This window comes from Morone saxatilis, unplaced genomic scaffold (genome assembly GCF_004916995.1).
Source record: "Morone saxatilis isolate NCDOM2014 unplaced genomic scaffold, NCSU_SB_2.0 Contig9, whole genome shotgun sequence".
In the NCBI taxonomy this organism is placed as follows: Eukaryota; Metazoa; Chordata; class Actinopteri; family Moronidae; genus Morone; species Morone saxatilis.
The window spans coordinates 13,200,048-13,224,041 of record NW_023340268.1 but is presented as its reverse complement, the minus strand read 5'-3'; the positions used below and the strand labels follow the sequence as shown (position 1 = coordinate 13,224,041).

At 40.7% G+C, this 23,994-nt stretch overlaps 2 protein-coding genes across 2 annotated transcripts; one reads left to right on the top strand and one right to left on the bottom strand.

Moving 5' to 3' along the window:
* The first annotated feature begins 2,801 nt into the window (after positions 1–2,801).
* Positions 2,802–16,150, top strand: ndrg1a (N-myc downstream regulated 1a). The gene is made up of 16 exons (XM_035681041.1): positions 2,802–2,982; positions 6,801–6,875; positions 7,766–7,801; positions 10,186–10,291; positions 10,602–10,722; positions 11,037–11,099; positions 11,199–11,259; positions 11,791–11,877; positions 12,029–12,085; positions 12,190–12,293; positions 12,449–12,505; positions 12,616–12,667; positions 13,083–13,130; positions 13,577–13,612; positions 13,966–14,017; positions 14,576–16,150. The coding sequence occupies exons 2-16, from the start codon at positions 6,819–6,821 to the stop codon at positions 14,833–14,835; spliced, it is 1,197 nt and encodes a 398-aa protein (XP_035536934.1). The 5' UTR covers positions 2,802–2,982; positions 6,801–6,818; the 3' UTR covers positions 14,836–16,150.
* On the bottom strand, positions 15,767–23,042 carry ccn4a (cellular communication network factor 4a). Its single transcript, XM_035681042.1, has 5 exons — positions 22,783–23,042; positions 19,620–19,908; positions 18,526–18,780; positions 17,064–17,257; positions 15,767–16,965 (listed from the first exon to the last, which is right to left on the bottom strand). The coding sequence occupies exons 1-5, from the start codon at positions 22,828–22,830 to the stop codon at positions 16,666–16,668; spliced, it is 1,086 nt and encodes a 361-aa protein (XP_035536935.1). The 5' UTR covers positions 22,831–23,042; the 3' UTR covers positions 15,767–16,665.
* Between the last annotated feature and the right edge of the window lie 952 nt (positions 23,043–23,994).

Genomic DNA, 23,994 nt, shown 5'->3' with positions numbered 1-23,994 from the left:
CCTGGCCGCTGCAGCAACTCCGTACATGGGTTGCCAGCTCTACTGACTGAGCTAACCGGGCGTCCATGAAGCATATATTTAACACATTTAGTTTTTAAAGGAATAGTTAATGTGAGACTGGAGCTTGCAGATTTATAGGGAGCTTAAAACTACAAACAGCTAGCTGAGCTTTTACTTTTGTTTTTGTACATGTTAAACCAATGAGATATACTGTGTTAATTAGTGAGCTGTAGAGGTGCTATTCCTCCCTGTTTCCAGTATTTGTGCTAAGCTAAACTAATTAACTGCTTGCTATAGAGGGTGCTATTTATAACAAGAAACAAAATTGGGCCATGCACTTCTTTTAATGATTTATCTGGACACCACAGGTTACAATGGAAAGTAACTTCTTGGTTCATTTTACAAAAGGTTTGTAAAGATTAACCCCTGAGGTCAGCAGCCACTGTCAATGAGTCATCATCAGTGTTGTTTTGCTTTTCACTGAAAATACAATGCAGGCATACCTTTCTGCATTGGACACAAATTTACATCATCTTTACAGACCTTTTACTACGTGACCCCAGACACATTTCATGTCATGTGTGTCTGAATCACCCTTTCCAGTTACAAGCATGTTGCATCACTCTGGCTGTCATGACTGGTTGGATCCACTTTAGAGGAGAGCCACACAAAGGGATGGGCGTGTGCAGTGAATAAAGATGTCAGGAAACAGTTCATAATTGTGTTTTAATTTAATGTAAATACATTTTCTGTACAGCATTCAGCAATAGTATGTGTAATGGATGAGCTTTGACCTTCAGTGCTACATACTCTGTCTTTTATTATCTGCTCTGTTTGCAGTGAACAGAGGTCAAACACACTTCAACTGAGTGACCCCTGACTGGAGTACAGGCGGCAGGAGATAGTTACAGCCAGTGCTACTGCTGCATGTACAGTATCGAACCTACGATAAAATGGGAGAGGCAGGAGAAGAAGAAAAGAGGAACAAGACAAATGAACGACACAAAAAGCAGAATCTAATTTGCTCTAGTGTTCCTTGTAGATTTCAGGATTCAAAAGTTAAATTATATTTTAGTCTTTCTGTTTACGTTGTGTTCTTATGCCAAGTTCTCTGAAATCACTGTACATGATTACTAATAATAATAATTACTTGTACAGTACTTTTAAAAATGAAGTCAGCAAAGCGCCTTATGTGAAAATAAGAGAACTAAAGACTAAACGAAGAAGAAGTTACAATATAAGGGGTGAATCCCGAGGAGTTGAGGAGCTCTGCCAGCTGCCCCACTGCAATCAGCCAGGTGAAAGTCCAATAGTGGTGTTGAGACACTTTGCGACCCACATATCTCTCCCAATTTTTGTTTCACAAGGACAGCTGGTCAGGAACTGTACAGATGCATGAACTCACATACACAGACAAGGATGCTCACTATGCAGCATTTTCATTAATGGAAGAATAAGAATATTTCAGTATTCAGTGCGCTCCCCATGCTTTGCAGTGTACTAAGTGAGTGACCTGAAATTTGCATAGTGGTTATATTTTTCCCCTCTAACGCGCCTATTGTTCCATGTGTTCCTATCGAGAGCCTCACATTACAATCCCACAGTGCGGCTATTGTATCTTGACAAGGACCTTTCACACACTCATTGCCAATACTAGCACTTATTGGCAGATTCACAGTGTAACAGTCAGAATCCTGCAGGTGCGGAAATTTCCATGGAGAACCCTGCACTGTAGTACATGCTTGGTAAGTGAAACGAATGGAAGATGCTGAGGGATGCATTTATACACACTCAGCAGCACTCAGATACATGTTAAAAGGTGTCAAACCACAAAGAGGCCATTCAACACAGGGCTTTATACCAGATTAGATATCTCTTTGAAGCCACTTGTAGAGGGGATTGTTGCAGATGTCTTTCATGCTTTCCCTCAAAGTGATATTTGTACAGCAGCTCACACAGGAATCAACTGTTACCATTGTGGTATTGATTATTGCATCTGTAGAACAAGCTAACTCTGATTAGACAATAGCAATGCGCTATCAAGGAAAAGCAGTGTGATCCAAGGAGAGGGAAGGGCTTCCCTTTGTACAGACTGATCTCCTCTTGGCCTCAAATTAAGGCTGCAGGCCCTCGCTGCATTCCTAGCTCCTCAGCCTCACACAGCCGACAGTGCCTCAAACACATCTTAAAATATGTAATCTGTTGGGATTTTGTGAGACATTGTAAAAAAAAAAAAAACTGCTGTGGCTTTGACTCCTCAGTTAGAGTGAGATGAAGTAGGTTACAGTTTGCAGTGGGTTGATGTCAAAAAAGACAAGCAGCCTTGCCAAGATTCCTCCCCACACCATGTTAGTTCATAGTGGAGCGAGAGAGCTCTGTTATAGCAATGCAAACACCACCTAAGCATAAAAGCAAGCAATCAAATGTGTCACATCAAAAGGTGTAGCCTAATGATGGCACAAATGGGGTGTTATAGAATAATGACATTTGATACTTCCAGTTTTGTCAGCACCCACGTGAAAAAATAACTACCACACCCCATAATAAATATAGAGCAATAAGCAAAAAGAACATTACAAATAGGAAAAGTCTCTATGAATCCACAATGAGGTGTCACATGCAGTTTGGTTATAGTGGGGGAGTATTGGGGAGGGAGGGAGGGGAAATCGAGTTTCAGGAATGAGTCGCTGTCATCAGCTTCCTCAACATGCAACCGCTGGAAAGAGTCAAGCTGCGATATCAATCCCACAGCTGCTGTTGCCCAATGGAGAGAGCGGCGGGGAAAGTGGGCCGGGCTGCACACCCCCAAGCCTTTATAAAAAATTCCCTCATACCTCCGCCTTGCGCCGCACGTTATAAACAAAGCAACGCTTCTGTCACTGCGACCATCTGCGCTGTTTAAAGAGAGAGAAAGAAAAAAGTTTTTGTGGACTTTTTGTTGGGGTGTGTTCATCTCGGGACAATCAGAAGTTAAAGCAACAGGTAGGTTTCTGATTCAAATAACTTTATTTAAGTGTTTTTGATGATTTTTTATATATATATAAGGAACCAGGCGCTTTTTTTTTTTTTTACAGTTGTCTCATAGTTTCGCAACATGTCCGAGCACGTTGTTATTCCTGTTTGGCAACTGAAATGAAAAACAGTATAGGCAACTGTTTCAGTTCATATCTTTGAGACAAGAAAACGGCCGCACGGCCTATTTTTCTGCATATTAAGGAAATGCAAAACACCCGATATTACATACACACATACACAATGTTCTGGGGGCCCATTTGTATGTGTTTTTTTTGTTGTTGTATATTTCTAAATGGATGTTTCATGCGTTTTTAAAGTAATAGTAGTGACTCCACCTGTGTGTAAACAGGTACAGGGCCGTAGATCAACAGGCTTTTCACACGTGACACTGGACGCGCACACAGAAGCAGGAAGCTTTTATGAAAAATGTTACAAATATCATGAAAGCAATAATTGCATAACAAAAAAATGCACGAGGAAAGGAAGGAAGGGAAGGGATGGTGCGTGCAAATGGCTGAATCCAAATGTGAAACATGCTGTTTATTAACGGCAGTCAAAATATAAGGCATATTCTCTATTAGTTGCTATCAAAGTAACATTGTATCCTAACCTGTTTAGACAATGTTTGGTCATGTAAAACTCCAGTCTTCAGTCCTGTGTAGAAGATGTTAAACCTGTTCTTAGGAGGACTTTGGAGCTGTGGTGATACAGGAGGATACCTCTCACAATAATGGAGCTGTGATTCCCCCAAACCACCCTGACCCCACCACCAACTTACTGTAGCAATAGAGACCACCACATTTTTGATATCTTTTACAATCTGAAAATGTAGGTCTGTGCCAGCTTAGCCTAGCAGGCCTGCTGTGTTGATGTTTCAGAACCAGGGATTTTCCAGATTAAGCGAGTTCCCAAAGATTAGGGAAGCAATCATTGTTTCTGCAGATGGATTCCGCAGGCTCGTGGATTTAAAACTATATGGAGGGAATGGAGGAAGGATGGTCTGGCCTTGATTCTGGCTCCCTAAAATTGAGACACAAATCTAATCAGTACATATGTTTCTGTGTCTCAGCGAATAGAGAAAGAGTTTGAGCTCTTGCTGTTTTGTAACTTGGATGTTCTGGCTTAAAGTAGTGTGTCTTATCTCTGGATTTGCTGTGGAAAACAAGCACTAACGTGTTATGTAGGCCTGCATCAGTGCTGTTGTTTTCCCTCCAAAGCTCAAATCACATTATCTCGCTATCAAGCGAAAACATTGGATTTTCAAAAAGTCAGACTTTTCAGGAATCAACACAGAAAACCTAATCATGAGAATGGATTATCTGTTGCTCATGTAAATGCTTTATTACAACATATGTAGTTAGGGGACTTTCAGTCAACAAATTATGTTTTTTTCCTTTTTTTAATAGGGAGTACCAGTATTTCTCCAAAAAGAATATAATTTGTATTCTTTGTTATGCAGCTGCTTTTGGGCTACACATTTCAGATCATCCCGGGCCTATATCCTCCCCCTGTTTCCTGTTTGTGATTGCATAACACAGTCTAACTTCTGCCAGGCTGAAGCTGCTTCAGTGAATAGTTTTGTTTTCTTCCCCACAGCCTGACATTTTCTAAGAAAAAACCCACAGAAGATTCATTAGGAGATATGCATGTAGAAACTAGTTTGACTTAGTTAAATACAATGTGTGACTGTTGCTTATGGAGTGAAGCCAGTTTAAAGACAGAGCTCCCTGCAGCAGCAGCATAAAATCCCTGTGAGAAAAAGATTCACAGTAAAAACATCACTTCCCTTTTATATGTTGTTTCAGGCATTTGACAGATTTCCGAAAATCTAATAAACAACACAAAACTCTTTTTTCATGCTCTTCAGATTTCATTCATATGGATATTTTGAATGTTTTTCCCATACCAATCATTTTACATACATGATGCAGCATCATAGAAATTAATTTGACAAATTGTTACATAACAAATGTCAAGACAACAGTGCTCATATCTTGTTGCCTTGGATTGGGATCCTACGGGGTTAAAGTACCACACCCCCCTCCCGCTGCTCTTCTTGACCAGGTAAAACATTAGCTCAGCAAGGCGAACAGTTGGAGGCACACCACTGGTGACCTAGTTGCCTCAGCCTGCTGCCTGCCAGGCCCTCTTTCTGCTGCCAGCCCGCTAACAGGTGGTGATTGTGGCCAAGTATAGAGGAAGTCTGCAATCTGTTTTATTTGTTAATGAGCTCCCTGAGCTTGTTTTACATAGCCGTGTTTGCAAATAGGCTTAAAAATAGGCTTAGAGGATTCCCCTCCACATTGATGCATGAACTGATTTCTGATCTTTTTTGAATGTGAAACTTCCTCAGTTGTTTCAGTTTCCAACAGCATGAACGTGCCTTCACTCACATGGCTTTGGAATCTCGACGGGGGCTGATTTCTTGTCCTCTTCAACAAAGCTCCTGCAGTGTGATGGCGGCCATGTTTTTGAAGGCCTCAGCAGAAAAATGAACCTGTTGTTTGATACTCCTCTTCCTCTGTGCTATTGTGAGATCCGGCTGGCTCCGGTCTCTGTTCTCCCAGACAGAGGAGCATGTGTGTTTGTGTCCAGGGCGTATTCTGCCGGACAACCGTCATCTCCACATTTAAAATGTAATGAATCACTTCCTCTAAAACGACCACCTTGTTCTGACAGCCACACTGCTGTCCTGTAGGTTGATGTTGATTAGTTTTCTGCTGATGGCTGTAAGCAAAGACAGAAAGACAGAGAGCACAAAACAGATGGAAGGAGGCTGGAAAGAGCAAACATAGTGACTGCAACCAAGCAGAAACCAAGACAAACAGAGAGAAGTGACAGAATGCACGGAGCTAGAAAGCCAGCAGAGGGATGAAAAGAGACTTGGTTGTATTGATGGGAACCAGGGTGTCTGTTGCTTCCTGTGTGTGTAGGTCAGTGAAGGCCCCCTTCAGCAGGGGTAGAGTGGAGGGCACGGTTCTGGCTCTCAGGAGCCACCGGTGCCAGCGGACAAAGAGCCCTCTTAACCGACTAATTTGATTTGCATGCAGAGCCGCAGCCTGCCCGCTCTCCTCTCCAGCCGACGCCTGGCTTCTCTTCACACTCCCCCTTTCCCTGCCTTTTCCACTCCCTTTCTGTCTGTCTGTCCCTCTCTTCTTTCTCTTGAATCTGGACGTTAGTGTTCTTTTCTAAAATATGCTCCCAATCTTTAGGGAGGATCTGCTTCAGTTATCAGTTCTGTAGATGATCAACTCTGCGAGGTTGTCTGTGAGACTTTTTTTTCTGTTGGTGTGTCTTCACGTCAGTCTGTCTGCTGTGTGTCTCTAGGTGTGGCACATTATGTTGCCCACATGTTAGTGCAGATCACAGCACCAGTTTCTGCATGCTCCTGTGTCTGTACACCTGTGTGAGTGTATGGGTGTGTGTGTGTGTGTGTTCAGTTCTTTAGTTCAGGTCTTTAGTTCAGGTCTTTAGTTCAGGTCTCTTTATTAGCTTTGTGTGGATAAGAAACACGCCCACCCCAACGTTCAAACAATCTGTCATTTTATGGTCTGTAAGTTAGCCTCCTGTAGTCCGCCAACCTTTGCCACACCCTTTTTTTAGAAGAAGTTTGAGATCCACCAATGAAATTATAATATCTTAGATCCCTGGAAAGGACACATGCAAGTATTTCGTGTGTATTTTCTTTGCTTTTGCATAACCTGGAGAATCTCGCCCATGAAAGGCTTGAAGCCTCTGAAACACAGGTTGAGCTCACTAACTGTTCTGATCTCTTTGACCACCAGGCTCTGCAGCTCTTTGAAATGGATGACATCCAGGTTGTTGAGTCCAAACCCCTGCTGGTCGACAGGGAACTGCCGGTATGTATTCTGAACGGAGCCAAGTCAAACAGTGTTAGAAAAGACTTGTACATAAATGTGTTTGGACCTGCTCGAGTATTGTATCGCAACTTATACCTTGACAGGTTGCTTATGTAGTTCATTAGTACGTCTGTGCTTCAATCTGATTGCAGCATATGAGAATGAACAAATGAATACCACAGGTGCTATTCAGATATAACTACATTAAAATGATTATAAATGACTTACTGTATATCTATTCTATATCTATCTGTCAAAGATCTGAGCCATAAAAGCAATATAAATCATATTTTTGGAGATTTGGAGATTCTTTTCGAAGGAAAATACACTAAGATATGTGAATATCAGTCTCACAGCAGAGATATGACTTTATGAGTCATAGTTCTGTCAAACTAGTAAGAACTCAGAGAGGACAATCTTCATCTGGATTTGCATTAAAATACAATCAGTGATATGGCATATATGTGCCGGGTTTGTTTTATTCGAGTAGGTGTTGAAGTTAAATTACAAAATTGCTTACATATTGTTAAGAAAGTATGCATCTATCTTACAATTACCAATTTCATAACTGTGGGCCCTGGATTGAGGATTACACATAATGTCATTCAAATGCCACACTAACTAATAAAGTCACATCCTACTGTGCTGACCTTCTTCCACTGCAGCCATTACTTCTACTTCTGTAGTTCTACAAAGAATACAGTTCAATCATTGATCATTTATTATATCAACAAAGTTGTGCAGTTGCAATTGTACTCCTATGACAAAGGTCATATGGATGTGAAAATACATTCAGTGACAGGATGACGCCCTCATGATATTAGATTATAGGATGTTACAATGTAATTGAATTAGTTTTATATTTTCATCACTCTGTTCTTTCCTTGCAGGGCCTGAGAGAGGCTATACAGCAGCTTGTTATCAAGGTATGTTTGCAGACCCTAGAAATAAGAGCCAGCGTTTATTGTTGTCCACCGGTTGTAAACCCAGCTTTATGACTTGAAACTTGTGTTGACAGATGATGCCAATTCCTGGTTGTATACACACAAGGTTTTACCCTATTATTTAGCTTGTCTGGTACCATCTAGTGGCTGATAAAAATAAATAGGCAGCCTCTAATCAACATAGCTGTTGCAGTGGCTAATCTATCTTTGTGATGACCTTTCATCCGCTGTGATTTTATTAGGACTAAAATCTAATTGGGTCTCCACTAATTCAGTCAGCTACTGAAAGTGATGAAACACACTTTGGACTGGATTTGTAAGATAACACAGCTATAGTGCATCAACCCATTCACTTTCCTCTCCAGCACATTGACACACACACTAATTTTAGTTATTATATGGTTGCAGCTTGCACAGTGTCATGAACACATCCTCGGACATCCTCAAAAATGTATTGACCTTTACCTCAAACATAATGGCTCCAGTCTGTGAGGTGAGGAGTGTGTGAGATTGTGGGTCTTCTGGTCAGGCAGTCAGTGTTTGGAGATCAAAGAGCTAATTTGCCCTTAAAGCTCTTTTGACTTACTTTAGTGTCACACTGAAGGATCCAGGGCGAGTGTTTGATATCTCTGTGGCAGCTAAGCTTCCAACAATTAGTGCCATAGGATTAGAGGAGGGTGAATATACCGGGGGGTTTACTCCTGACATTGATATACAGGCATATGCACAAACATTGCTTTCCCCCCTTTGAGTTCCCTAGATGCACATGCATGCATTCACAAATACAAGTGTGCACATGTGCGCATTGCAGGATTATCTTGGCTGTGCTGCTTACGTGCTTGAGTGTCTCCCGTAGAGGTGGAGGATAGGTTGAGCGCGGTGAATCCTTGGATGTTTACGTGTACATTACGTCCAGTAAATAGGTTATACGCCTCCTTGGATTTTCCTCCAGAGTAGATCTCATGCAGTCAGAACTGGTTTGAAAACTACCCAATAGGTCGTTTTGTACAGTGTCCTAGACCTGCAGGTCACCTTCAGGCACGTTTGTGCTTTTTCCTAAAAATTAAATCTACATACATTTTAGTTTCAAAATGTTTTTTTTGTGAAAATATTCAAATTTAGAGCTGTATACAAGCATTTGTCTTCTATAATAAAATTGTTCTGAAATATTCACCAGTATATTTTCACGAAAGCAATATTTTTTAGACAGGAAGTTGCAATAAATAGTGTGTTTAAAAAAATAAATAAATAAATAAAATAAAATCCTTCAAATACAAACTTATAAGTATGACACACAGCTTACATCTTGAAATAAAATTTATGAAACATTATTCATGTAATCTTTACAATTTAAAATATTTAGAGTTTAAGCTTTTCTATTTAAATACATATATAATGTTTTTCTGTATTGCTATATATAACTATATAGACTGTTTATGGAGTAATTTTAGGAAATGTTTATGACTGTCATCAAAGCTCTTTCTAGCCATAACAGACAGTTTACTACAGTGTTTAATTTAAGCCCTTAATTTGACAATGATATGATGAAATACAGTTGCCATCTGCCCCTCCCTCATTCTTCAGCATGTTTTCCCATTGATAACACACCCATACTTTCTCATCATGTCTACTCAGTAGCCAATAAACCCTCTGTCTGACATTGGCTGATCCAATTTAGGGATCTCTTCATCTAGAGTTAGCTTGTTTTGACCAGCCCGCATGCACCATGGGAGTCCAGGAGCTTAGGCCAACTGGTAAGCAGTGGGGGTATAAAACGCAGCGCTTAGACCGGGGCTGAACAACTTTAGAGGCTTACCAACATTTGGATCTATAGCTCAGGGAGCCATTGCGACAACACATTTTCAGTTGCAAGCAGCGTTGACCTCCTCTCCTGCGAAAATGGTTCTGGAGGACTCTGATGTGGAAATGATTGTTGCTGAGATTGAAGTCAGCGTAAGTAGACTAATATTGAAATGTTTGCGCTCAGTGGTTTCCAGTGGATTTGTTGGATTATGCTGCCTGCTGTTGGAGTAAAGTGGAGAATAGCTTTATATTTTTGTTTGTGGCTTATAGGGAGGAATTTACCTGAATAAGTGGACAATCCTTAAATTGGGTTGGCTGTGCTTTAGTGTGGTTGGAGAGTAGTTTTCAAGAAATGGAAAGCAATGGAAAGAAATAAGTTTTACATTTTGATTGCAAGTATTTAGGTTTCACATATCACTCTGTTGTATAGTACCAAGGTGGAACATTTTCTCATCTTTTTGAGCTTCAAACTAAATTCCTTGGCATGTTCACTCTGAATTTTATTCAAATGTTTTTTATCCAAACATTTTATGCTAAGCCTGGTCATTTTTCTGCACCTGTAGGAGCATGATGTGGAGACTCCTCATGGAAGAATCCACTGTACCATGAAGGGGGTCCCCAAGGCTGACAGACCGGTCATCCTCACGATCCATGACATCGGACTGAACCGTAAGCCCGGCTCCTTATACAGCTCTGCTTTGGTGAAACATCTGTTGTTGTGCCTAAAGCCTTGGGTTTGAATTACTGTACCACGTGGGATCAGATTAGGTTCCCCAAGCTAACTTCATATTGTTAAGTCTATTACATCTATTACAGTGACAGATTTTTATGGCCGTGTCAGATCTTGCAAGATACTGGGGAACAACACCTGCATGTTGTACAGAAACAAACCCTGCAAGTCTTACACTTATTCTCAGGTTGAGGTTCTTTCTACTTATTAGCCAAGAATCACATATCTACCTCCACCTCATTTTACCAGACAAAACCTGTTGGGACTCGCTCTTCAACCATGAGGACATGTCAGAAATCATGCAGCACTTTGCTGTGTGTCATGTCGATGCCCCCGGCCAACAGGAGGGAGCTAACACCTTTTCCACTGGGTGAGCCACACACACAAACATACACACACAGGAACTCATTGTATGTCGAGCAGTCTGTGACCTTTGACTCTACAGGTAGATCCCTGCGGATGTACTTAAGGCGACCTAATTTGAAGTGTGTTGTTGGGACAGGTGTTTATCTCGTTCAGCCTAATCTCTGTTTTAATGGTGGGACTTTGCCTCCTGTTAGCGCTACCTGAGCTGAACATGATATGGAAACAGCTAACAATAAGGAGCAATAAAGAGCAGCAATTAGATTGTGGCTGTTATTAGATTGTTAACTAAAGCTTTGTACAATGTCTTTTGTTTTCCAGATATGAATACCCCTCTATGGACCAACTCTCTGAGACCCTCCCTCTGGTGCTGAAGCACTTTGGGTAAGTTGAGCTGCAGTTTTCACACTGACTGTTCACACTCTATTTTGAGATTTTTTCTAACCTGTTGTTCTAACAGTATCCATGTATGTTTGACCGCAGACTGAAGACTGTAATTGGAATGGGCATTGGAGCAGGGGCCTACATTTTGACCAGATTCGCCGTAAGTTTCCCCTCTCAATCAGGATTATTAATAATATGTTTTAATCATTTTAGGATTAGCAGAGCCAGTTAATGTGTTTCTTCTTTTTGCTGATTTTGGCAATGTAACACTGCTTATTGCTTGAGCCTGCTGAGCCATAAAAGCCTCAGGAATGTTCCAGATCAGCTCAACACTCACACTGTGCTCAATGGGAAGTCTGACTCTGTTGACAAAAGGCTGACAGAGATACAGCTATTAACTCCTCGCTGCAGTGTTCAGTCCATCATTGTACAATGAATACATATATTTCTGTTTAAAATGTTTTTAATCAGGAAGCCTATTTGATAGTTAAAACATATCCTGGACTGAAAACAGAGAATATGCAACAAAATAAGTATTAACCAGAAATAAGAATTTTTTCAATCATGAAAAATTACACAAAAAGATTTTTAAAATACCCCCAAAACACTTGTTTTTGCACATATATTTAGCTAAATGCAGCATTGTGTTTTATAGTAATAAATCTCAAATTCCATGTTGTGTGTGTTTTAGCTGGACTACCCGAACATGGTGGAGGGGCTGTTGCTCATCAACATCAACCCATGTGCTGAGGGATGGATGGACTGGGCTGCACACAAGGTAACACACATTAATAACTCAAACATACACACATATAGTACCATTTAAATAATTGCTTGCACCAGAAGCTAAGAATTGTGTACTTGCAGAGCTAACAAAGAGATAGATGATCCTTTAAAGCTTTTTATAAAATGTTTATGTCTAATTTCAGATCAGCGGCTGGACTCATGCCATGCCTGACATGATCATCACCCACCTCTTTGGAAAGGTATGATTTTTACCTAAATCTCACTGGTACAGGGCACTGTGATTTTCTAGGTCTTCTCAGGTCATCTCAGTGAGTTAAACAGATTTTGTGTTTGGTCAACACAGGAGGAGATCCACAACAACCACGACCTAATTGGAACATACCGCCACCACATCCTCAACGATATGAACCAGTTCAACCTGCATCTCTTTGTCAAGTCCTACGAAAGGTAAAGAAAACACATAAAAGTCAGTCAGTTACTTTCACAGGTGGTACAGTGAATATGTGACAACTTTAAAGTTTGTAGAATTAACTTTTAGTTAACAAAAAAAAATTGGAATTTGAAGATTTTGTACAACATCATGTATGTCTCTCTCTCTACAGTCGGAGGGATCTTGAAATTGAGAGGCCGGTCCCTGGAACCACTGTCAGAACTCTCAAGTAAGTTTTCATCAGACAACAAGCAATATGCATATTTTATTTCACATTATATATTAAATATAATATTTCAACAATGCTGATTTGTACATGTATGTATCTCCCTTATCCAGGTGTCCTTCTCTGCTGGTGGTTGGCGACAGCTCTCCTGCTGTGGAGGCTGTGGTGAGTTTAGACACAATCTCTTGACGTTAACACAGCCATTAAAAACAAGGCCCTAATGCTAATGATTAGACTTCCCACCGCCGTTAACCCAGCAAACTTGTGCTAAACAGGTTTTCCATTCACTTCAGTCACTTGTTTAAGCCCAAAAGATATGCAAGATTAAAACACTTAAGGACAGCATGACTTAGGGCGAGAACAAAGTTGAGAAAGGGAATCAAGTGACGCAGAGTAGTTTTAATTTTGAAGGATACTGTTTTTTAGTCAGGGAGGCCGAACAGCATCACTGATTTGTTAGCGTTTAATAGCCAAAGCCAGCGACTTTAAGTGATACATAAAATGATACCTTTATAGCAATTTATATATACAGCCAACAAAAAATAATCACTTTACTAAATAGTTTTATTTGTATCCACAGGTTGAGTGCAACACCAAGCTGGACCCAACAAAGACTACCCTGCTCAAGGTAAAGCCCTGTTTTTCTCCCTCCCTCCACCTCCTGTCTCATATCCTCATTCAGATTATAATAGCCTTGATGGAAATGCATCGGCTGATAAGATTCCACTGGCTCAGCAATTATCTGGTGACATATTAACCAAGGGTTAGGACAGCCGAATGCGTCCTCAGAGGCGACGTGCGTATGCATGTCTCCTCTGAGGACGCAATCTGCTGCAGTTGACCTACTTGTGTTGGCCTATGGCAACCTTTTATTATCCGCAACTGAAACCAAATGGCTGTTAGAGCTAAAATGGGTGCTGTTTATTAGGGTTAACTGTTTGGGTTTGGAGGAACACTGATTGGACGAAGCATGGACAAGGTGTTTGGCGTGTTCAAATGGAGGGGTTAATGGCGTGTGTCCGCTGCAGTGCGAAATGCTAATGGCCTCTTTTGTGTTTTCCCTCCTCTTTCCAGATGGCTGACTGCGGAGGCATGCCCCAGGTTGACCAGGTGTGTATGTCTGTGTTGGTGTGACAGAAACTGAAAAAAAAAAGCTTTGTGAGACGCTGTTGTAGAGCAGATTGGACAGGGCTGGATAATCAGCGCAGAGGGTCAGGTGGACGGGTGGATGGCATAAGAAGGTTATACTTAAGAGCATTAACAAGTGGCAGACATGAACCACACTTGTCAGGTTGTAATCCTCCACCCTGCGCAGCACCTGCTCATAGCAGCTGTCATATCTCAGACCCAGAGCAGTGAGTTGCTGGATGAGTGATTGAGTCTGTCAGTGTTGTGTAAACAAGTGTGATAATTAATGACAAGAGGACTAATTATCTCCCTCCATGTATTTTCCTTTTCTGCAGCCTGGCAAACTGACAGAGGCTTTCAAGTATTTCATTCAGGGCATGGGATACAGTAAGTATTCGAGACGTGCAGTATTTTTTACTTGGGTGAAAAGCACTTCTGAGGAATGTTGAGGTTAGATATGCCACTACCAATTATATACAACCCCCTGCCATACATGGGTTTACTCCCACCTTGTGGTGAGATGGAGATCTTTGGCTACACAGTATGCACAGTTCACATTCTCCTTTAGTCCCTTTGTGCTGGGTGATAAATGACCCATGTACTCACTGGGGTGTTACTTCAACTCAGCCTAGGGTCAACTCCAGATGTTTATTGTACTACAGAGTTTGAGAAGTTTGAGAAGTATTTAAGTAGTACCACTCAAGTAAGAAAAGTCTCATCAGTACAATTTACTTAAGTTATTAAAGTAAAAATACCCAAATACCCAAATATATAAATATATTTAGGAAATATACTTTAAAAAAAAAAAATACCCACCCAGTTGTGTTGTTATATAAATATTCATTACTGATGCAGAAACATGTAAACAGCATTTTAAAGGTGTCTAGGTGGCACTAGAATAATCTTCAGTCAAAACAGTGGATTTACTAAATCCTCTACCCTCAGTGCCCTCTGCCAGCATGACTCGCCTGGTCCGCTCCCGCACTGCCTCCGGCTCCAGCGTCACCTCTTTCGAAGGCAACCGCTCCCGCTCCCACACCGCCGAGGGAAACCGCTCCCGCTCACACACCAATGAGGGCAGCCGCAGCCGCAGCCACACGACCGAGAACCAGCGTGGCCGCTCCCACACAGCTGGCTCCACGGACGGCACGGCCAACAGCAACGTGGACCAAGCCGTGCCCAAGTCCACTGAAGTATCCTGCTAAGTGAATCTCCACTCTCCAGACACGCAAACCTCTCAAAGTCCCTTTGGCTTGTGCTGCGCTGCCTCTAACTGACACACAGACACACACATTCCTACGCACATACTCACCGATGTGGAGAGGGAAACTAAGATAGCATACCTGGAATTGTAAAAACGCACAATGGACACTCACCTGCAGTCTATTCAGTGCAGCTGAGATGCCCCACTTTGAAAATATGATGTCTTTTGAGTGAGAGGTTAGGGTCAACTGTATGCCTGTTTTGTCATTCAGAGGGACTCACACATATCCGAATGCTCCTGAGCTCGTTGGTCAGGCTAGTGTGTAGTTAGGGGCAACGCAGCATCTGGGGACACCGAAGCAGAATGTCGGAGAAAGCTGTGGCTACGAGTACACCAGCTTGTACATGTATCTCTCATAATCTCTCAGATATATATGTAAAAGATGTTTTAATTTCCATTTCTGCATTCCCTCATCCTGTTTTTATCCATTTTTACCATATTGACACAGCTTTCTCGAATATACCTGACTGTAAATGACTGTTTTCTGTTCTCACTGTAATTGTTTGATCATTTATTCTTTATTTTCAATGTTTGAAGTGTTGTTTGTACGTAGGAGCAGATTTGTAGATGTGGAGAGAAAATGTGGAGGCACTTGGATAAATAAAAATGGCAAATTGCCTTCCAAATTGCTACACAACTTTAAAATTTAAGGGACAGTCTTCAAGTATATCATGTATGTACAGCGAATAATCTTATTTCATCTTGCCAATGTCCATTATCTTTGAGTTTCTTCAAAACATTCTGTTATTTGAACAATTTTACATCCATTCACTGGTGACTTATGAATTTTTCAGGAATCAAAGGATCATATTTAGTACATTCCAATGAGACGGTATGCTTTGTCATTAATCAAACACTTTCTGAAACACAAATTTTACATCATATGCTTTATTAACGGATCATGGCTTCAGACAAAACGTTTTTTCTCTTTTTTACGATGATTTCTATGCAATCAAGCACAATGGAACAAAGATGTGCCATGGAATTGTTCATTTTTTAGACGTGATGCTCCTATGTGGTTGTGGATTTTTGGGTGAGTGAAGTGATAGGTCCACATGTTAACATGAGGATAGCCATAGAACTTACCTGACACCTTCTACTCCTGTATTTTACTTGCACTACATTTTGCTTTGTAAAACACATACACAGCTTTGTAAAGATGCAATGCACAACCGTCTAATGCTGTAGAAAAGCATTAAAATGACATAACAGTTTGTATTTATTAAAAAAATTACAATAAAAAACTTGTAACTGATCGTCCCTGATCCTGTCATTATTGAATATTCAAACGTGGTCCTAAAATAAGGCTTTGTCTTTGGCATCTCAGTCCATTTGTGCCTATTTATTAAAATTTATCATAAAGTAAATTCCATTAAATATAAAGGAAAATATATACAGTAATGCCTTATTATCTAACTTGTGAGTTTAAAGACAGACAGTGACTGTTCCTGAAAGCATGTCAAGAACGTTGCATGTGTTATTACATATGCAAAAAGCTACATAAATAAATTAGGCCTTCAATATTTCACACACTCTCTGGATGGATATTTGTTCAATTGCAAAGCAGGTATTCTTTAAAAGCACATGCTGTATGAATATCCATTCTGGAGACACATATATATTTCATATATACAGATTTTTCCAATAGGAAAAAAGACCATAAGAAAATCCCTTGTACATAATCATACACATTACAAATACAAAACATTGCATAAGAGAGAGAAGTCAGAAGAACGTCAGGGTGCTCCCAGAGAGAGAATGATTGAACCTGTTAGTTCATGACTTCTGGGTAACCATAGTAACTCTCCAGCTCAGCGAAGATGTCGTTGGGGTTTTTGCAGCTGAGGTTGCAGAAGCAGGCCTGGACCCACATCATCTTCCAGGTGAATCCCGTCCTGTTAGGACACTCAAACTCTACGTCGATGGTTTTGGACTTATAGGGGATGCAGCAGCGCTCGTCGGTGCAGACGCCACAGTATTTGGGCCTGTACTGCTTCTTGCTGGTGCAGCCAGAGATGGTGAAGTTTGAGGGCAGTTCTTCCCTGTAGATGTTCAGACATTTCTTTCCGGGCTGATAGAGAAAGGTAGTAGAAAGATGTAAAGTCTAGGAACCTTTGTTGACAGCCATTTTATCACTTGAGGGCTTGAGATATAAAACATAATTACTACCTTGATGTGTTTGGTGATGTCGACCTCACAGGGCCGCAGGTTGCAAAGGCGAGATTCTTTGACCAGCTCACACTGCTCGTTGGCGTTGGAAATCCTCAGGGACAGGCCGCGGCCACAGGTCTTTGAGCAGGGGCTCCATGAGGTAGTCTGGGTAATGCAGTTATTGTGCCAGCTCCTGTTCTCAGCTGGGGAAGCTGGATCAACATAGAGAGGTGAGGTAAATAGATATGTGTACAAACTGCTAAAGATATCACAGTTCATTGTGATACCCTGATACATCTTGTTCCATTTAAAGGTTTGAGTGATGCCAAGAAACTAAATAATGCATAAACTCATGTCGAATGCATAATGACAACAAAGAAAGACAAATGCCCTTGGACAAATGCCCTGAAAACTGATAAATAGAAACTTGCTAATAATACAGAGGATTTGTTACACATTAGCCAGGTGCAGGATAGCAGATTCAGTAAAGGAAAGAAACTGTATCCTGAATGGGAAAAGTTTTAATAACATCGCCTACTAATGAGCTAGCTTTGGGAGCTATAATTCAAACTTGCTGGATCAAGGTCCTGTCCAACATATTTGAGCCACATTGCCTCGGTTCAATTTTCAAACATTTTTAGTGAGGGCCAGTTGAGAACAATTCCTACATTTGTCCTACATGCATAGTAATCTGGATGTGATCAGTCTCCTTATGCAACACAAAGAAATCTTCCTCCACAGCACTGCTGCACTAAATGACTGGAAACTGGACATGACCCAGAAACAGTGAGAGGGCTTCCACAGGAAAGGATTGGTCTGTCCCTGCACACACACCCAAACCTTATGATCCTCCTGGAATACAGACTGTACTCACACTATAGACCTTTGGCTGCCAATTTCATACACAGCTGCAACTATGTTACATATCAAATCTAACCATATCCACACACTATTGGAAAACAAAATTTTTCTTTATTTTAAATAAGTGCTTGTAAATTAGCACTCATTTATTATCATAACTATCCAAAGACCATATGAAATCAATAGGCCACAGATTATATGCATTCCCTGACCTCTTATAACTTTTTTTTTTAAATGAACAATACATAATCAATCGTACTTATGAAGTTGTTCAGAGAGCTGCATCTACTCATGAACAAAAACAACTATATCATCCAGATCACAGGAGTCCTTTAAAAAGCCTCCTGAACCTAAGAATCAGTTTACATAACCATGATTCTAAACCAATGACACTGTCTCAGAATAAGGAAGACTCCTCAAAAGCCCAGTAATTTTATAGAATCCCAGGTTTATTCCCCAGTATGACCTAGTTTGTGTGTTCTCTTACAATACTTGAAGCATTCTTTTTGATTTATCAGGCCTTGATTTTGTCAGACTCAACTGTGATCTGTGTTGCATTTGAGTTAACTGGAAACAGACTTGGCAGTGCTATTGGGGATTTAAAAAGAAAACAACATACCCTCTGGTGCATGTCGCGGCGCCGTCTTGCGCCCTCTTTTGGGTTCATCACAGATCCATTTCTCACAGCACTGTCCTCGAACTTTGACCCGGCGGGGGGTTTGGCACCACACCCGTGGAGGCTGGGACTCTGTGCACAGTGCCACACAGCCGATGGCACCGTTCACACACACACACTGATATTTGCAGCTCGGCTTGAAGCTCTGCCCATTACGGTAGATCACACCATCATGCTCACAGCCGGTTCCCACCATATCTGACAGAGAGGAATAACAAGCAGTTACAGATTATAAAGACAAGCAAGGCAAGGAAAAGATTCTCAGAGGTAAACACTGTAAGATAAATTACATTGTGGTTTGACAGCTGATATCACACAATAGCAATCAATTTTTTTCCAAGAGCTACTGTACAGATATCAGTGTTAGATAGACCCTTCTTTACCAAAAACTTAACTGCATTCCCAAAAATGACAGATGCTGTGAATGACAAAGTATAAAATACATATCAAAATAAAAACAAGACTGATATATAGAATTTTAGTGTGGAAAGTGAAACATATGAAATGTCTAAGATAGCTTTAGACATGAGTTTGGTCTGTGACGTGTGACGCTTAATAGGAATATTACTAATATTAAAAGCGTTTTTAATATCCAGGAGTTGCATATTTTTCCCTAATGTGTAAAGACCCCTAAAACATGAAATTCAGACTTTTGATGTCAACATGTCACTTCAATATGTGCTTTTTTCTTGTACACACGCAACCGTTTGATACAGATTCATTGTATCTGCGTCAAAATGCCTCATGCAACTACAAGCCACTAAAATCACAAACATAAATTTAGAGAAGGTGAGAGACTGCATGCTGCTGCTGCCTATGGTATCAAGCAGACACCTGCAGGCAGACATCAAGTAACAACTGTGTTGTTACCAGGACAACCAGTGTCGATATGGCAGCAAACACCTGCTCTGCTTAAATCCAATCTGGTCACCTGCAGCCTGTACTGCGGTGAAATAATCAGAAAATAAACAAAAAAAACGTTTCCTGCTGTGTTAAAACAGTTGTTGGGTTTGTCGGTTTTGGTGGGTGACACTTACATGCACACACTCCTTTTTCGTACCTAGGCTTGTCCGAGCTGTAGTCGCAGTACAGTCCCTTGTGGTAGTCGCATGTGTCTGCCTCGTTGCATACCTCGCCCACCTGCCGGGCGCAGGTCTTGCAGCAGTCACATCCGTCCATGAGGAGGCTCACACCCGGCGGACAGGTAGGGGTGACCCTGGGACACTCGCAGGGCCACTTGCAGTACTGCGTCCGGTTGTACAGGTCCGCAGCTGGGGATGTGACAGCTGTGGCAGGCGGCATGGCAGTGGAATTCTGGGAGTAGGCCTGGAGGGAGGAAAAAGGACAAATTAAGCCTTAAAGACAACAACAATTTTCTTTAAAGTAAATGCAGTTTATTGCTGCATAATGTGCAGCTCATATTTAAAACATAGTGTTTTTCTCTGCAGTATTGCCTTCTCATTATGCAGTTATTTCAACTCTGTATCATCATGAATAAACCTTATTTATACAATACTAGCTTTGATCACACAAATTCAAAGGCTTCAGTTGCTACTCTTTCTCTGTGTTTGTGCAAAATTAAAAAAAAAAAAAAATTAAAAGGTATTTGACCCCCTGTGGTTAGGCAATATTCTTAATATCCTTAATCCGGAATTCTTTCCTATCCAGCCCTCTTTGGTAGCCTTGTCTCATAAAGATGCTGATCCCAACACTTCTGCTTCACTGCCTACATGGATGAAATACATAGCAGCCTGCTAACGTCTGATCATGCTGTGCAATAAATCAAATAAGGTTATAAAAAATGACTTAAACACTCAGTGGAGATAATCTCATTAAATCAATGACAACATCTAGTCCTGTATGCGCTCCACGCTCTGGAAGTGTTCCAACATCGTATTTAAAATCAGCAACAGTGCTAAACGGTTACAAAATGATGCCAATAAAACTCAATCAACGTCTTCCCCCTCAGTTAGTTTTTGACTCTTACAAGCAGCTCCGCCAGGCCAAGATCACACAGTAAAGATCTCTGCAGCTCTTAAAAGCAGATGTTCTGACTGAAACAGGCCACATGAGCCACATTAACAGCCCAGCGCTTGGAGCTCAGTTTTGGACAGCGGATGCATAAGTCTCAGCAGAGGAAACTTTCTGACAACAAATAACATTTTGTAGAGGCCAAATTAAATACTGCTTGTTTTGAGTGCTTGAGAAAATGCCAGAAGATGGTTTGTCCAGTGAGTGAGACACTGAGATTTGCTTCTTAGGCAAAGAAAAAGTTACATCACGTTTTCTGCTACAACAAACTAACTGTGTATGTTTTTGGCAAGTATGTATCTCAATTTTCATTCAACGCACATGAGGTAATGATCAAATCATAAACGGTCTTTATGATTAAGACAAACTGAAGCTGTAGCAGACACCATGACCATTGTAATAGCCACACTAGGTCTAGACGGGGAGGCAAACAATGCATCGGAGGTCCAATATTATCTGTATACTAATAAATCATAATTCCATCCATATGTTCGTAACAGCAGAGCTTCACTTTGGTAAGCAGCTTCTGATCCATGCAAGACACACATACACATGCATAAAAACACACGTGTGCATGGACACTTAATCTGCAATTAATTGTGAGGAAACAAGCTTAATTATCTTATGCAAGCCATACCCTATGTCATATCCCTGAGCTTGTTCTCCACACTTCAATAGAATTATGGTCATGTTAATAACTGCTGTGCTCTGCATGTTGAAAGCTAATGCAGATAAATGAGTTTTAATCATGGCCGTGCCACTAAGCCATTCCTCAGAGGAGTTCATTTAGCCCGCAACTATCAGGCTAATTTACATAGAACAACAAAACAAAACAAACACAGCTAAAAAAAAACCTGTCCATCACCCCAACAAACCAAGGAGAGCAGAGGGAGGGAGTGTTTCATAAGCTAATTATGAAAACATGATAAACCAGTGCAATCCTCAACCTGAAATTTATCATTTTTGTTGACTAAATACAGCACAATTGAATTTTTAATTCCACCATAGTCAGGGAAGGCAGAGTTACAGAATGTTACATGAATTAGAGAAAAAGATATTTAAGAAAATCTCAGTGAGACTACAAACAGAGAGAGAGACACTCAAATAAGCTGGTCTGTTATTGTTTTTTTCCCAAAATGCCAGGGGGAAATGGAACAAACTGTCACTCCGGTATTGTTTTCTTAGATTTCCCTGCAGAAAATTGCAACATCTAAGAGGCAATATGGTTTCAAACTGTACAAACACTTGAGAATGTGATAAATTGCGTGACTATATTACATTATTAGCTAAAATGATAATATTCACATCCTGTATGTTATAATGTATTAATGTGATCTCATTTTAGAAGGGAGTGAAATCTAATATTGACAATTATTATAGGCAATAATTATTTTTCCAGTTGCTAAAACTGACCATATGTCTGAGCAAAATTTTATTTAATTTTAGTTTTTTGTAATAGATTATAAAATAACTTAATGCATTCTGACACTGCTGTCTTTCTTTTACCCAAGCATCTAATTTCCAGATTGACAGATAGATAAAGGGGGATGTTTAAAAAAACATGTATGAAGCCATTAAAAAGCTGTTTCCTATACAACCACGAGGTGGCACTAAAATATAACAAACGATGGAAAGTGAAGCTGCAGTGAGGCAGCTGCCAGCATCTACACAACTTTCCATAGTCAGTCAGCAATGGCTTATCTTCTGGGTTCACACATCCACAGATAACCTCATGAGCAAGAATGGAAACCCTATAATAGGAGGAAGGATGCGCTATCAGGAGGAAAGTCCATTATATGGTCATAATTGGACATTACGCAGCAGTCCCTACAGGAATAGCCAACCCATTTTAAACATTTGGTCATTACATTAATTTATATTACACATTACCACAAACACATGGGGAGTCAAACTGGGGATTTAAGCTATACACACATTATTGCAAGAGTTGGGAAAATAAAGTTAAAACTGTCGCTAAAACTTACTGTGAAGTTCTACAAACGCACTCCAAGTCCCTATAGGAAGTTTATAGTATCTTTGCATGCTGTACCTAGCAGCACAGACACTGTTCAATGGGCAACAGAGACTCATATTTTCAGAATAACAGTAATGCACCTCCCTGCGTCTCTCGCACATTAAATCTATCTATCTATCTACCCTCCACCCCACCTGTTGAATCCCGGCTGCTGTTAGAATCCACAACAGGAGCCAACTCATCACTGGTGAGGAACCGCAAATGCATTGAGTCCAGAATGAGTCCCGCTTTAAACGCTCGGCTCGCCGCTCCCCGCAGGTGTGCTACATCCTCGTCCCGTGGCTCTCATCTCCTCCGCGCACCTCTGTCTGTGTGTCCGGACCGGGACTGACAGCCTGTTAAAGAGTCCAGACTGACGTAAGGTCTGTAAAGACAAGCCCCGCATACTTCTGACAGGAGGGGACGGGTTTTTTTCTTTTTCTTTCTTCGCTTTTCCCTCCGCTCCACTTTCACCCGATCCTCCTCCTCGGCGCACTGGCAGTCCCGGTGGTTAGGGCGTGTCTGAAAGCCAGAGACGCTCAGGGCCAGGCAGAGGTCCCTTTGACACTTCAGCTGCTGTTGCTTCATTTAAGATTAAAGGACATGTGCATTAAATGAGTTGTTGGAAGCTTTAGCCTAATCATTGCTCTACTCCATGCTGGCTTTGAGAGGTTCCTACCTTATTAGACAGTGATAAGGATACAATCCACAATCCTCCTGATTCTGTGCATAAATGTTTTATTTTTATTTTATTTTTTTTTTTTTTACAAATCAAGCCAAAGCTAATATGAGGGTCAGTCTTAATTATTCAAATCAAGTGTGAAATTCTTTCATACTGCACTTTGAGCTAACTTGTTCTTCACTTGAGTATTTCCATTTTCTTCTAGTCCTACTACACTGCACTCAGAGCGGATATTGTACTTTTTACTCCACTGCATTTATCTGTTACTATGCATTCAGATATTTTACTGACAAAACATGATGAATGCATTGCATCATGCATCAGTTCACTGGATGTAAAATATATGAAACTACCCCTTAATAGGCTATACAAAATAGTTCAAATCAGCTCTACCGGGACAAGAGTAAAATGTTAATAATTACACGTGCATTAGTAATAATAATACAACATGTATTAGAAAAATACTCAAAGGGGTAATTTTTCAGCATTATGAGTCCTTTTGTGTTACATTTTATTGATAATACTTACTTGTACTTAAGTAATATTGTCAATGCAGGAGTTGTAATGGAGTATTTTCATAGTGTAGCATTGCTACTTTTACTTTAGTAAAGCATCTGAATAACTCTTCCACCCCTGCCAGTGGCTCTTTAAAGGCACAGTGCATAGGGGAATGTAATCTTACACA

What these genes read in the sequence shown, in the direction of transcription:
- ndrg1a (XM_035681041.1), top strand. Translation starts at nt 6,819, where the DNA reads ATGGATGACATCCAGGTTGTTGAGTCCAAACCCCTGCTGGTCGACAGG. An exon ending in ACATTTTGACCAGATTCGCC is followed by an intron (nt 11,260 to 11,790) that starts GTAAGTTTCCCC and finishes TGTGTGTTTTAG; the next exon opens with CTGGACTACCCGAACATGGT. An exon ending in CTCCTGCTGTGGAGGCTGTG is followed by an intron (nt 12,668 to 13,082) that starts GTGAGTTTAGAC and finishes TTGTATCCACAG; the next exon opens with GTTGAGTGCAACACCAAGCT.
- ccn4a (XM_035681042.1), bottom strand. Translation starts at nt 22,830, where the DNA reads ATGAGTTGGCTCCTGTTGTGGATTCTAACAGCAGCCGGGATTCAACAG. An exon ending in GCCGCGACATGCACCAGAGG is followed by an intron (nt 17,258 to 18,525) that starts GTATGTTGTTTT and finishes ATGTTGATCCAG; the next exon opens with CTTCCCCAGCTGAGAACAGG. An exon ending in ACATCACCAAACACATCAAG is followed by an intron (nt 16,966 to 17,063) that starts GTAGTAATTATG and finishes TTTCTCTATCAG; the next exon opens with CCCGGAAAGAAATGTCTGAA.